General features: G+C 51.3%; 1 protein-coding gene across 7 annotated transcripts in view; it reads left to right on the top strand.

Moving 5' to 3' along the window:
• NDOR1 (NADPH dependent diflavin oxidoreductase 1) overlaps positions 1-14315 on the top strand; it is a 44394-nt gene extending 30079 nt beyond the window's left edge. For all 7 annotated transcript variants that reach the window (XM_074974082.1, XM_074974081.1, XM_074974080.1 and 4 more), the window contains 2 exons: positions 5216-5310; positions 11275-14315. In XM_074974082.1, the coding sequence (XP_074830183.1) occupies positions 5216-5310; positions 11275-11419 (240 nt within the window). In that variant the 3' untranslated portion in view covers positions 11420-14315. The remainder of the gene's footprint in view (positions 1-5215; positions 5311-11274) is intronic.
• Positions 14316-14826: the final 511 nt, after the last annotated feature.

The following is a 14826-nucleotide window of genomic DNA, read 5'->3' as shown; positions in this document are numbered from 1 at the left end:
CAATGGGGCTCCGTGTCACAACCACCCTCTCATTCCCCTAGTTCTCCAGCCCCATCCATGCCTCTTCTGAAGCAGGAAAGAGACTGATCCCAATCCAAAGCCATCTGACTGGCTTATTTTCAGTGTGCCACATTCAGGTTTAGACGCATTGTAATGTAGGTGCTTACAATCCACCTGGAATACTGGTGTTCCCAGCTAGCTCTGGGTGTTTTAAGAACCTGTTCGGAGCCCCAGCCTGGCAGGACTGCTGTCAGCACTTCACCAATTCATATCAGTGATGCTGACATTGAGCTTTGGGTGGCCATGGCTGCCACACGCTCACTCGCCTTTAATGAAGTTTTTGGCCAAAATCTTATCATTAGAGCTGTGCACCTCAGAGTACCTTACAGCAGCCTGCCCAATATGGGTCCCACCTGGAAAGAATGGACATAACTGATGTACTCATGACACTGATGGCGTGCCACAGTGCCAGACAGTATCACAGGTTACTTTGGGGACATCTCCCGTAGGGACAGTGTGTTCCAGATCTCCAGACTGTAGCTCAAAGGGGTCCTGAAATTGCCCTTCCATCAGAGGTCATCAGAGGTCAAGTTGGTGTGTGGGATATCTTCCTGTACTTAGGTACCAAATTGCAAGAGCCTGGCTCAGTGTGGGTGTGGAAATGAAGTGTCAGTCACCTGTCATAGTGTCTGGATTGGGTCTCACTGCATTAAGGCTGCATATATCAATCATTTCTAATGGGTTAGTAAATGATTTATGGCACTTATAAGCATAAGCCCACGTGAGTAGCCTGTGTTAGTAGACTGGCTGTAAGTAGATGGTGTTACCCCTTTACTATGTTTACAAAGAATCATAGAAATGTAAGGCTCGAGAAGTTATCAAGTCCAGCCCCCTGCACTGTGGCAGGACGAAGTAAACCTGGACCAGCCCTCACAGGGGTTTGTCCAACTTTTTTTTAAAAGCTTTCAGTGATGGGGATTCCATAACCTCCCTTGGAAGCCTGTTCCAGAGTTTAACTACCTTTAAAGAGTTAGAAACTTTTACCTAATATCTAACCTAAATCTCGCTTGCTGCAGATTAAGCCCATGACTTCTTGTCCTCCCTCCAGTGTACCTGGAGAACAATTGATCACCATCCTCTCTGTAACAGCCCTTAACATATTGGAAGACTCTTACCAGGTCCCCCCTCAATCTTCTTTTCTCAAGACTAAACATGCCCAGGTTTTTTTCAACCTTTCCTCACAGATGAGGTTCAACAAGGACAAGTGCAGAGTCCTGCACTTAGGATGGAAGAATCCAATGCACCGCTACAGACGAGGGACCGAATGGCTCGGCAGCAGTTCTGCAGAAAAGGACCTAGAGGTTACAGTGGACGAGAAGCTGGATATGAGTCAACAGTGTGCCCTTGTTGCCAAGAAGGCCAATGGCATTTTGGGATGTATAAGTAGGGGCATTGCCAGCAGATCGAGGGACGTGATCGTTCCCCTCTATTCGACACTGGTGAGGCCTCATCTGGAGTACTGTGTCCAGTTTTGGGCCCCACACTACAAGAAGGATGTGGATAAATTGGAGAGAGTCCAGTGGAGGGCAACAAAAATGATTAGGGGACTGGAACACATGACTTATGAGGAGAGGCTGAGGGAACTGGGGATGTTTAGTCTGCGGAAGAGAAGAATGAGGGGGGATTTGATAGCTGCTTTCAACTACCTGAAAGGGGGTTCCAAAGAGGATGGCTCTAGACTGTTCTCAGTGGTAGCAGATGACAGAACAAGGAGTAATGGTCTCAAGTTGCAGTGGGGGAGATTTAGGTTGGATCTTAGGGAAACCTTTTTCACTAGGAGGGTGGTGAAGCACTGGAATGGGTTACCTAGGGAGGTGGTGGAATCTCCTTCCTTAGAAGTTTTTAAGGTCAGGCTTGACAAAGCCCTGGCTGGGATGATTTAATTGGTGATCGGTCCTGCTTTGAGCAGGGGGTTGGACTAGATGACCTCCTGAGGTCCCTTCCAACCCTGATATTCTATGATCTATGATTCTAAACCTTTGATCATTTTTGTTGCTCTCCTCTGGACTCTCTGCAATTTTCCCACTTCCTTCCTAAATTGTGGTACACCACTACTCCAGCTGGGGCCTCACCAGTGTCTTGCATACAACACTCCTATTAATACACCCCGGAATCGTATCAGCCTTTTTTGAAGCGGCATCACATTGTTGACTTATATTCAGTTTGTGATCCCCTATAGCCCCAGATCCTTTTCGGCAGTACAACCGCCTAGACCATTACTCCCCATTGTGTAGTGGTGCATTTGATTTTTCCTTTCTAATTGAAGTATTTTGCACTTGTCTTTACTGAATTACATCTGGTTGAATTCAGATCAATTCTCCAATTTGTCACGGTCATTTTGAATTTTAAACCTGTCCTCAAAAGTGCTTGTAACCCCTCCCAGTTTGGTGTCATCTGTAAATGTTATAAGTATACTCTCCATTCCATTATCCAAGTCATTAATGAAAATATTGAATAGTAGTGGACCCAGGCCTGACCCCTGTGGAACCCCACTAGATCCATCCTCCCAATTTGACCGTAAACCATTGATAACTACTCTTTGATTACAGTATTGCAACTTGTTTCACACCCACTTCATAGTAAATTCATCTAGACCACGTTTCCCTAATTTACCTATGAGAATGTCATGCAGAATTATGTCAAAAGCCTTACTAACATCAAGGTATATCATGTCTACTGCTTCTCCCCATGCACTACATCAGTAATCCTCTCAAAGAAGGAAATTAGGTTGGTTTGGCATGATTTGTTCTTGACAGATCCACGCTGACTATTCCTTATAACCCTGTTATCCTCAAAGTGCTTACGAACTGACTGTTTAATAATTTGCTTCAGTATCTTTCTAAGTATTGAAGTTAGGCTGACTGGTCTATAATTCCCTGGGTCCTCCTTGAGCCCCCTTTTAAAGACAGGTGCTGTTTGCGCCCTTCTCCAGTCTCCTGGGACCTCTCCCATCCTCCAGGAATTCTCAAAGATAATTGCTAATGGCTCTGAGTTTGCTTCAGCTAGTTCCTTAAGTACCCTAGGATGAATTTCACTCAGGCCCTGCTGACTTGAATAGATCTAACTTATCTAAACATTCTTAGAATCATAGAATATCAGGGTTGGAAGGGACCTCAGGAGGTTATCTAGTCCAACCCCCTGATCAAAGCAGGGCCAATCTCCAATTTTTGCCCCAGATCCCTAAATGGCCCCCTCGAGGATTGAACTTACAACCCTGGGTTTAGCAGACCAATGCTCAAACCACTGAGCTATCCCTCCCCTTCTTTAAGTTGTTCTTTCCCTATTTTGGCTTGTGTTCCTTCTGTCTGGCTGTCAATATTAATTTTATTGAGTATCTAATTATCATTAATCTTTTCAGTGAAGACTGAAGCAAAATAGGCATTAAATAACTCAGCTTTCATGATGACATCAGTTGACATCTCCTTCCCTGCTAAGTAGAGGACCTATGCTTTCCTTTGTCTTTCTCTTGCTCCTAATGTATTTAAAGAACCTCTTATTGCCAGGAGTAACTCATTTTGTGCCTTAGCCTTTCTGATTTTGCCCCTACACACTTGTGCTATTCTTTTGTAGTCTTCCTTATCAGTTGGGCCATGTTTCTACTTTCTGTAGGATTCCTTTTTGATTTTCAGGTCATTAAAGAGCTCCTGATGGAGCCATATTGGCCTCTCACTATTCTTCCTGTCTTTCCTTCGCATCTGAATAGTGTGCAGTTATGTCTTTAATACTGTCTCCTTGAGGAACTGCCAGCTCTCCTGAACTCCTTTTTCCCTTTGATTTTCTTCCCATGGGACCTTGCTCCACTTCTGTGAGTTACTCTGAGGTGTGACACTGCAGGGTGCTCTGTAGTGGCTGGGGGAATGTCACTGAAAGCATGGAGGGTGTTTGAGCCGGGGATGTCTGGCAGGGGATCTTCCCCAGACCAGCCTCCCTGCTGAGAGCAGAAACCATTACAGGGCCAGACTAAAGGGGCAAAAGACAGCAATCTCCTGGGCTTGCACCCAGCTATATCTCCAATGCCAGAGACCCCTGGCAGGTTTGAGAGGTGCACCCAGTGCCCACCCAGCTCCAGCTGAGGTTGTTCCAGCCCTCTCCAGTGGCAGAGAGGGAACCCATCGGAGATGCTCTCCCTCACCCCGCTGGCCCACAGGCCCCCGGAGGCGTCTCCAGGCTGCGTACAGACAGGCCGTGGTGGAGCACAAGCGGTTAGACGTCTGATATCCGAGTGCCCGGCTGTGCTTGGGCTGATGGGTGCCAGGCTGTCTCCTGTGGGCATAGCTGCATCAGAGGCATTGGTGCTTCTGTCATTCTCCCCTGGGAATTCTGCCTTGGGAGGGCAGCTTTAAATTCCTGCCCATGCTCCATAGGAGCTCAGCTGGAGGGAGGCTGCTTAGGAGATGCACTGAATCAGGTAATCTCCTAGTCAGCCTGGCCCCCTCCTCTCAGGCCAGCCCTGCCCACTTTCTCCGCTGCACCAGCTAGCGCTAGGCCCAGAGGGGAGTGGGGTTTGGGGCAGATTCTGGCAGTGGGGTTCACAGCCCGGGTTGGCCATGGAGCAGATGCCGGCAGGAGCGGTCTCAAACACTGGCACTTGGGGTGAGGTAGGGGAGCTGCAGTCAGGACAGGTGCAGGACTCTCGCTGGCAGGAGTGCCTTGCTGGGCTTGTCTAAAGAAGTGCAGCGCTGCCTGCTTATTTCAGCACTGGCTTATGGGAGAAGGGACTGCTTCTAGGGACCCTGCTCCTTGGAGCTTCTCTGACTTATGGCCCGGCAGCACCTCAGCCAGTGCCAACAGCTGCTTGTGGGGGAGAGGCAGGGACGGGATCGGTGTCCTGAAAGGAAACCATTAGCCACTCAGCTCCATGTGTGATCCATGTGTGGCCATCTCCCAGTGCCACAGGCCCTCTGGACCTCATCTGTCTGTGAGCTTGAGGATCTCCTGTGTGAGCAGAGATCATAAGGCCTTATTCTGTAGAGCCTACAAAGTGCCTGAATTGATGCCTTCTGATGTCATAGTATAAACTGGCCTGTTGAAACACTAAATAACTGACCCGTGCGATCCTGCTCTCACCCTAGGGATGGGCAAGGTGCATTAGTTCTGGTGTCTATGCCAATAACTGGACATGGCTGGCTAGCATGGGGTGTGTGTTTCCCTGCAGGAGGAGAAGATTTATGTTCAGCACCGAATTAGAGAGAACAAAGGACTGGTCTGGGATCTACTGAGCCGTGGGAACGCTCACATCTACCTGGCGGGGTGAGTATCTCGCTGCACCAGGAGCGCTGCTCTCCCATGGCAGCTCTGGATGCTGGAGCCTGGTTCACATTATAATTGGGCACCATCTTTCCTCTCATTAACAGGGTAGTGGTGCCTCATGTAAGAGCAAAAGACAAGGAATTACTTCCCCTATTCTGCAGGGTAAGCCCTTGCGGAGCTAAGAAGCTCCCATCAGCACGGGCTGCCAGGCGAGGCCCTAGCAGAGCGAAGTGGGCTCAGCCTGCCATTGGCACAGCCGGCAGGTTCAGGAGCTGGCAGGAAGTGGTGTCAGGTAGAGTTGTAGGTTGGTTTGGTAGCTGGAAGCAGCTGGTTGGGGTTAGCCACCCTGCACACCTCTCCCTGTGGGATCGCAGTATTTAATGAACTGAGAACACACATTTCTGAGGGCCATGCTCATGGTATCTGAGCCCCTTGTACAGAACTCAGAAGTCCAGGGATTTCCCCAAACGGAACATACTGTGCTGATGGCCAGAGGACCTGCCTAAGGGACTGGGAGCTAAGGATCAATTGCAAACCGAATTCCAATAGTCCCCACAGGGGAGAGAGCCTGAATACAGTACCCCAACCGTGGTGACTTGAGGCTCTGTAGTGCAAGTGCGAGCCAGCATTATTACTAAGGAGATGACACAAAAATACCCTCCCCCTCTCTAGCTCCTTGTGAGTTCCACCCGAGCACCCTGGCCCATGTAACTCTGAGATTGCTGGGGCCTAGACCACTTCGGGCCTTATAAACAGCCAGAACCTTGACAGGCACACAGCAGTCAATTGTCAACCAATGCAGAGCACACACAATATACCTGTCCGTGTGCCCCGGGCACATCATGCACCAGCTGAAGCTTTCAGCCCCAAACAGAGCTACATTAATCTGGCGGAGGGTGACAAAGACCCAAGTGAGCACAATGTGGCCCACATCTGAGAGGAGAGAGGACATCTGCCAGCTGCTGGCAGGGGCCACCATTGCTGTGTGGGACTACAGGAGTGGAGAGACAGCCAGCGAGACCCTAAGACTTCCAGTCTCCTTGGCAACGTGTTCCTGGTGGTCACTGCCAGTTCCTTCAGACGGGTGTGCTTCTCTTTGCCAATCAGTATCCCGTCCAGCATAGCAGCTCACAGTATTTCATCCAAGCCTGCCCACCTGGCCCTCCCTACACACACAGCCCTCTGGGATCCCCAGGGTAAAGCCCAGGGAAAGGAAGAGCCCAACATAATCTTCAGGAAAGAACAAAGCTATTAAAGCCACGTCTCATAGGAGAGCCAATCTGATTCCAAATCACCAGTAGCCCATGTCAGTGCGCCATGTCAGACAGAAGGAGCCAATCCTCTGTGCTGTGGCTTAGGAATAGGAGCTTTCCTAGCTCCTTAGAGTCTCCTGCCTTGCTCCGTTAGTTCCTGGGAGAATGACTTCCTGGAGCAGCCTCCCTCACCTCTGGCCAGGCCTGCACATGCTGCCTGACTCCATCACTGCCTTGCATCACAGCCAGGTTACACTCGTGAGCTTTGTCACTGGCTAAACGTTGCGCAGCTGCCTCGAAACAGCCCCTGAGATCTCTGCCCAGAACCCAGTGCTCACGAATTCTGATCTGAGCCCAGTCAAATCCCAACGGTTGTTAATCAGAGAGTGGGGTCTAGTGGTGAGAGCAAGGACCTGGGCTTATTCCTGGCTCTGCTGCTGACTCACTGGGTGGCCTTGGCCAAGTCACGTCACCTGTCCACCTTCATTCTCCCGTCTGTTGAATGAGGGTAATACTTGCTGTCTCGCACGCAGGGAAGTTACGTGGCATTGCTGGCATCTGTGAAGTGCTGTGAGGTCAGCGGGTGAATGGGGCTAGGGAAGGCAGATGTAATGTCTGTCCAGCACCCGGCGCATGTAAAGTGCTACGTTAACACGGAGCATCGTTAGTTCTGTCCTCATTAATAGCAATAGCAGGAGGGACTGTTCCTCCTCAGCTTCCTGCCAATCCGCAGCAAGAACAGGAACCTCTCCGCTGATCCCGGGGGTGAGACTCCACTGCATTCCTGGAAGTACGCACTACGTCTTCCTTGGTCACCCAGGAAATGCCTGGACTAAGCATCCTCCCCAGGAAACTTCTCCTGCTGGCTGCCTGGATGAGCAGGGTCATCTGGCCGAAAACCGGATGGTTCAGGGAGCATTTCAGAACTCCATCATCCCAAAGAACAACTGGTCACCGTTTTCAAACGGAGGAGCTGAAACACAGCACCTGGCCCCAGCGCTAGGCACCCAAAGGGGAGGGAGACCTGTTTGCTGGAGGATTGGGCATGTGCCTTGTGTGTGTGGGCCCAGAGTCTGCAAGTCACCAGCATCTGTCAGGGCTGCATGTATCCTGGCTGTCTTACTGCCCCTAACCCCAGGGCAGCCCCAGCCGCTTCCTGCCACCCATGTCCGTGAGTCTGGGCACTGCAGTGACCACCCCCTACTCCATGTTTTGTCTTTCGATGGTGGTTGGTGTTGCCACACAGTCCCCAGAGTAGGTGTCCCAGTGGCCCACGCTCATCGATTCCCAGGCCAGTGGGGAACCCTGTTGTGACATACCCCGGGCACAATCTAGACGAGCGAGTAGCTGAGTCACCCCTGCCCTCTAACGTGGGCTGCCCTTTACACTGCTCTGCTGCTGCAGCAGCTCACAAACAGCCTCCAGAAGGTAAGTCACTCCCAGCTTCAGCCGTGTTACCTGCAGCCAGCCGGTCACGCCCAGGCTCTGCATTATACTTCAGGATGACCCCAGCACACTCCCGGCCCCAGGCTTTCCCCAGAAATGTGTGTCTTGTACTGCCCAGCCCTCCCCTGGACAAGACAAGCTCATATAAAGTCTGTCATTGTATTAACAGAAATTTTGATATGTACCAACCTTGCTACCCCAAATGGAGTTTCCCAAACACTCCAATTTAAACACACTGGCTTAGATAAAACAATAGAACAAGTTTATTAACTACAAAGAAATAGATTTTAAGTAAATACAAGTAATGAGGCATAAAAGCCAGAAATGGTTACAAGAAAAATAATGATAAAACGCAACTAATGGCTAACTTAACAAACTCTGTTAAACTCAACTTGAATTTTTTCTCACCACATGCTCTCAACAGTCTTACTGGCCAAATGTCTTAAGCCAAGACCCCTTCCTCTCTGTAATGGCTGCGTCTGTTGTTCCTTCTGGTGCAGTGAATCGATGCACAGAAAGAGAGAGGAGGAGGGGATCCATTGAGGTGTCTGCCACTTCTCTTATCGTCCTGTCCTCTCTTTGAGAAGCATGTCCTGCTGGGAGCACGGGGACAGGCAGACTCAGTGGACGGGAACTCCATGCTGTTTCTCTGCTAAGATATAGATTTTTCACACCAGCCCTCTTTCCTGCTAAAGAATGGCCACTTAGCACGTTGACTTAGCCCATTGACCTTGTTTACACGTGGCAGAGGTGTCAGCTCGCCCTTTGTCTCCAAGGAACTGGTTTGGCCACTCCTCAGACTTGGAACATGTGTGAGTAACGCCATACAGTGGAATCTTCCAAATTCACATACAATGTTGCCACACCTATTTTACTAGGACAATAATGACCAGCAAATTATGAGCTTTCAAATGATACCTTGCAAAGCATGCTGTGTACAAAGATTATTACAATAGTGGACAGGGGCATATTCTAGGGGTGACCAAACTGTGACTCGCGAGCTGCATGCGGCTCTTTTACAGTTAAAGTACAGCTCGCAGAGCCCCTCACACCCCCCACCCATTCTCCACCTACGAGACTTGCGGGAGCTTGGGACCTCTACCTTGCAGCAGGGTGGTGGGGTAGGGACTTCTGCCCAGCAAGGAGGGTGGTGGCGGGGCTTCAGCTCTGCGGGGTGCACCTGCAAGGCCTTGGGGCTTCAGCTGGAACAGAGCTGAAGCCCCAAGCCCTGGCTGGTGCCTCCTGCGGGGCAGAAGCCCCAAGCCCCAGCAGACATGTCCCGGCTCTTGAAGTTCTGAAGATTGTCATATGTGGCTTGGAGGGTCAGTAAGTTTGGCCACTCTAGGTATATTCTGTCACACCTATCACCATCCATTCTGACCCGTAGAACGCAGGCCATAGGACTGCCCTGAATTTCTTTTAGAAAACTTCCCAACCTGGATTTCAAATTTTGAGGGTCAGGTTCATTGACCAGCTGCTTGGCAGAGTTGCACAGGCCTAGACTCAGAATGGTCTGAGATACAAGAGAAATCCCACAGTGTCTTTGACATTCTGCAGCCCAAAGAAGTGGATACAGCGGCCGTACCCATAAATGAGGGTACCGTAGACCCAGCAAAGGACCTTGGCTAACTCCTGCGGAAGGGCTGATGGAAGGTATTCAGTTGCGCAGAAAGGACTGCCCCCCATCATGGGATACAGACATCTGGCCAAGTCCAGGAAACAACTGAAGTTCCAGACAGTGACACGAACCTCCCTCATGCCCTCCTGAGATCCTCCTCAGTAGCTCATCACTCTGGCCTTACAGGACATCACGGTTCACCCAGCTCGCGGGGGGACCGTTGCTTCAGAGTAAGGGGCGGACAATATCATCACCCAGTGCTACCATACAGCCTGTCCATGGTCCCAAGGGTCTTCACTGAATGCCTGCCTGTATGGACATTCTGCTCAGGACCCTGGGAGTCTGTGTATCCACCCTGGATGACTGACTGATTCAATGTAGATTGTCTCAGGAGGCCTTTCAGCTCTTACAGTGGTCAGCAAATTGATTCCCTGCCAGAATCCATGCTGGTGCCTAACCAAAGCCATGTGAGTTAGTAAGGGCGGCCATGGACTCCAAACAAGCCAACACTCTCCTGCTATCCTGACCCTCTTCTGCGAGCTACAGAAGATCCGTGGCAGCCCTAGATAAGCCGCTATCATATTCCACCGCCAATTACTATGTAGTGAGGGATATCTCCCACCTAACAAATCCCTTTAGAGTGATTTTGATCACCAAGGATCTTCTCTGAAGACAATGGATGTTTACATACATACATGAATTAATACTTGGAAAGCCCCAACAATCCACAGAGCTGCCTTAAGACTGCTGCGCTGTGATGAAACAGCATGGCTTTATACTGTGGTTTGTGATGTGATGCAGGGGGGCGGGGGGGGGTTGAGCTTCATGACTCTGTAGCTGGCTGTGTCCTTGGTTTTGAGTGCTTGAGCTTGGAGCTGAACTGCGAGATAGTGGCCTCGTTTGCCAGGGAACGGACACAAGGGCTTTTGGAACCCAATGTTTTGTTTGGGGCTGTGTATCCAGGGTAGCCCCCTGGGCCTCCCTCAGTGCAAAGCCAGGCAGGCTGCCGCATTGTGCCGAGGAGTCTAATGCCCGGGAACCCCTGCTCGCAGCCATGTGCCTCAGCTGAGTACCCACGGGCATATACTCCCTGCTGGGTGTCGGACCCTCCCTTGTCTGGAGAGCACATTGGTTAAAGTGTAAGCTGCTCTGCAGGGGGCTTGTGTCCAGCAATGTGCCCATGGGCCCTATGCTGCTGTGCATGGTTGTAAAGCCACTGTGCAGGAACTGGCCCGCAAGGCAGCCAATGGGCTGCATCCAGGTGAGCCAGATTAGCTCTGCTGGGAATAGCTGTGTGCTCATGGCAGGGCTGGAGAAAGGGCTTGAGTGTAGCTCTGATGAAGCTCGCCTTGTACTGGTCAGGGCAGCAGAGCTGGTTTTGGTCCCAAGACCGGGCCAACAAAGCTGAAACCAACCCCTACTGTGCAGCTCTGCAGCAGGAGGGGTAGCTATAGTGAGAGAGCTGTATCCAGACCAGCATGGGGCCTTTGAGAAGGAACTGAGGGGACTGCACAGAAAGCCCTGCCCCAGCCCCATCGGCAATAGGAATGAACAGAACTGGCCTTACGGGGGAGCAGGGAGGGCAGATGTGTTGAGACTTTCCTGTGTTCTGCTTTGCAGTTACAATAGAGACTTTCTCCCTTCCAGAAATGCCAAGCAAATGCCAGCAGCAGTAGCAGAAGCTCTAAAATCCATGTTCCAGTTGGAAGGGGACCTGTCCCCTTCAGAAGCTGAGGAGTATCTAACAGCCTTGGAGAGATCCCATCGCTTCCAGATGGAAACCTGGTCGTAAGCCTGAAGCTGGACCTGGGACTGCCTGCTCCGGGCCATTCCCCCACCCAGCCGAATGCTTGTAGCTATGTGGGAGTGTCCAGGCACAGACAACAGCCAATAAACCCGTCAGCACCTTGTATCAGCCTCACACTTCAGTCCGAGGGCATCTCAGCCGGCACAGTTGCCCTGCCGGTGCCAGGGTGTCGGTCCTGGACGTGGCTGGGTTTGTCCCCACACCAGCCCCTGCACCCATAGCAGCAACATCAGTGTCCCGCACGCTGCCCGTCCACCTGCGCACCTCACCCCTGGCCTGGAGGGGGCGCTCAGTCTCCTTGCCAAGCCATGCTGGTGCTTTGCCTGTCTAGGCCAAGGCCCCAGACTTCTCACGCTGGCCACAGAACAGGTGTTTGATGGACTCGAGCTGGTATCTGTAGAGTTGGAGGCCAAGGGGTGTTAGCGAAGGGCTGTGTAAATATGTGCTCTCTTCAAGAACAGGCAGTTTCTCTTTACCTGTCATCTTTCCTAGGCAGAGCTCAAAGCACTTTACAAAGTGCTGAGTCACGTTATTCCCATCTCTAGAGAGGAAACTGAGGCACAAAGAAGGGAAATGGCTTGCCCAAGGCTAAGTGAGTCCATGGCAGGATCATGAGTGTACCCAGTCACCCGCCCATGTAAACAAAGCCATTTCCTCTCAAAGAGTCTGCCTCCTACTGCAGAAAGGTGGGGTCATGTAGGGAAGATAGTGAGTCCTTGAATACTTGAACCAGGTGTCACTGATGCCAGTTCATGTTCCGGAGTCTGCCAGTAGTGTGAACGCATGACTCAGAGAAGTGTGAGCTTCCCCACTCCTCCAGAGCTGAGCCGACACCTGCTAAGGACAGTTTAAATGGGGCATTAGTAACTGGTTCCCTGCCCAGTCCCCAATGGCCTCCTGTATCACCTCTGAGCTAGCAGCCCAAGCAGCCAAACCTCCTCCCACGCAGTTCTGTGCCATGCAAGCAGCTGAAAGCGGGGCGGAGGGAGGGGGCTGCTGTCCAGTGGAGCCACAAACCCAGTGAATTTATGCAGGACCTGCACTTGGAATCTGGAGGGGTGCGGGGGCTGCGGTTTAGCTGGTCCAAGGGCCCAGCCCCAATCAAATGCAGCCGCACCTGGAAGGGAGGACTTCTCCAGGAGCCACATTCACTCTCAGCAACAGCTGTGTGGAGGGTTCCTGGTGAAGGTAGCCAGTACTTTCACTGGACGCTCATGCCCAACCCCTTCCTATGCTCCAGGGGTGCTGGCACACGGGTCCCTGTTGGCAGTGCAGGCAGAAAGCATTGAAAAGCAGAAAAGGGGCTGGAAGCAGCGTCTGCACATCCGTGCCTGTGCCCCACACATCTTCATGCTCTAGGACAAAGGGCCAGAGGGAGGGGTGCACATACAACCACATGTCAGTTCCTTCCCATATATGTCTGGCTCGAGGTGGAGCGTTACAGCACTGCTGGTTAGCTGCACAGCTCACTTTGATTCTTTTATTTCTGGACGTGTTTCTTCTTGTTTTGTTTGTTATTTAGCATAGACTTGTGTGTTCAGGGGCTCCCCGCTCCTTTCTTTGTAGTCAGGGCCTGCTTTGACCTCGGGCCCTATTTGTTGGTGGCCTTTCCCAGGTGGGTTAGGCCAAAACCCCTGGGTTCAAACCCTGCCAGACCTATCACAGACCATTCTGGCTGCCTCCGCTACCTTGGAGAGCCCCGCATCCCATCTAAGTATAGGGGCTGCTCCAGCTTAGAGAGCAGATCCAGGGAGCTGAGGGAAGACTTATGGAAGCTGCTCCTTATGGAGCGTTCCCTGAGACCTGTGGGGTCTGATTTCCTCTCCCCTCCACCCCCGTACATCGGTGTAGCTGCTTGGGGAGCACTCCAGTGGCTGAAGAGCTCATGGTGCAGCTTAGTATACTTCGAAGCTTCAGAGGAGGAAAAGGCCCCATTCACCAGAAAGAGAGACTCAAAGGAAGGGAAAAGTCTCCTCTAAGGCCAGGGAGCAAGGAGACCTCACATCCTGCTGTGGAGACTGCTGAGGCTTCTCCCAGCCATAGGACCAATAGGAATGCTCTGGCAAGCAGCCCCGGGATCACAGTCCTCCAAACATAGGGTCAGCTTAAAGGAAGCCTCTTAGACACATGCTCTGGTATCATCTTCCCCGGGTCACAGTCACAGAGAGCGCGCGAACCGTTAGTCTGTACCATCTCCAGCACTGCTCAGCGTGCTTCACCCTCAGGAACAGGGTCCAAGTTCACCATTACCAACCAGGTTGCTCTCCCGTGAGGATCTCTGAGTCATGGAAGAATCCGAATCCCCTCTGCTGAGGGGTACCGACAAAGATTGCTTGCTGGTGTAGTAGGAAGAGGCCTGAATCACAAGCCCATGTATCAGAAACCTGGTATGAGGCCTGAGCTAAAGTAGACAAAACTTTGCTGCTATAAAGCAAAGTTAAGTTGTGAGCAAGAGGCAGCCCTGCTCACAGCATCTGGCAAGAACAGGGCTAATATTGCAGAAACACATTCCTAAGTGGTGCTAGGCATAAGAATATAAACGCAAGCACATTCCAGAGAGGTGGTACCAGAACACCTCGCTGCCAACACATTCCCCAAAGAGAACAGGAACACACTGACCCATCCTAAAGATAAGGTCAGGTTGACAGTGTGATGGATAGAGATGCACAAGGTGATGGGAGGTAACTGGCTACGTCAGAGGGTGTCGACTAACTACATCAGAAGAGCAGTGTGTAACTCGTTTGTACTGATGTATAAAAGATATCTCAGAGGGAGAAGCAGGTCTTTGGCTGGCCTGGGGATAATGGAAAGTCCCGCCATTAACTGAGCAATTCCATTGCAACGGGCATACATGTGTTAGTGTACCTATAACCATTGAGCCAGGGCATTAGGACTGTGCTTTGTTGACAATAAACCTGACCAAGTGCCTTCACTATGAACCGAGTTTGTGGATTTATTGGACCGTTCAATCGGAGCCTGCTGTACGGGCTGTCTGGCCAGACTCAGTACAGCATGCAGAAAGAACACACACAGCTGATCATCTGATGACAGCTGGTACCAACACCCGCCCTCAAACCAGCGTCCCCAGTGATGCTACAAAGACTCAGCCACCAGTACCAACGCGGCCCCCCAGTACCAACACCAGTGGCTTTCCTCTGGATATGGGAGATGACACCGCTTGGACTTGGGAATTTCTGTCCAAGACTCCACCACTTTCCCATTCCAGCCTCCCTCCCTAGAGGTATAGTCTGAGGAGGAGACCTCAGGACCCAGCCAATGTCTTACCCATCAACCTTGGTAGGAACACCCTTGGGATTCCACTCCTTTCCTTTGTGCTCCACCACTGTGGGCTTTTTGGAACCCTTGGGCCCCTTATGGTGACCAATTTTATA

Source organism: Natator depressus, chromosome 16 (genome assembly GCF_965152275.1).
Source record: "Natator depressus isolate rNatDep1 chromosome 16, rNatDep2.hap1, whole genome shotgun sequence".
In the NCBI taxonomy this organism is placed as follows: domain Eukaryota; kingdom Metazoa; phylum Chordata; order Testudines; family Cheloniidae; genus Natator; species Natator depressus.
Note: the sequence above shows the minus strand (reverse complement) of the source record. Positions and strands in the feature narration are given on the sequence as shown.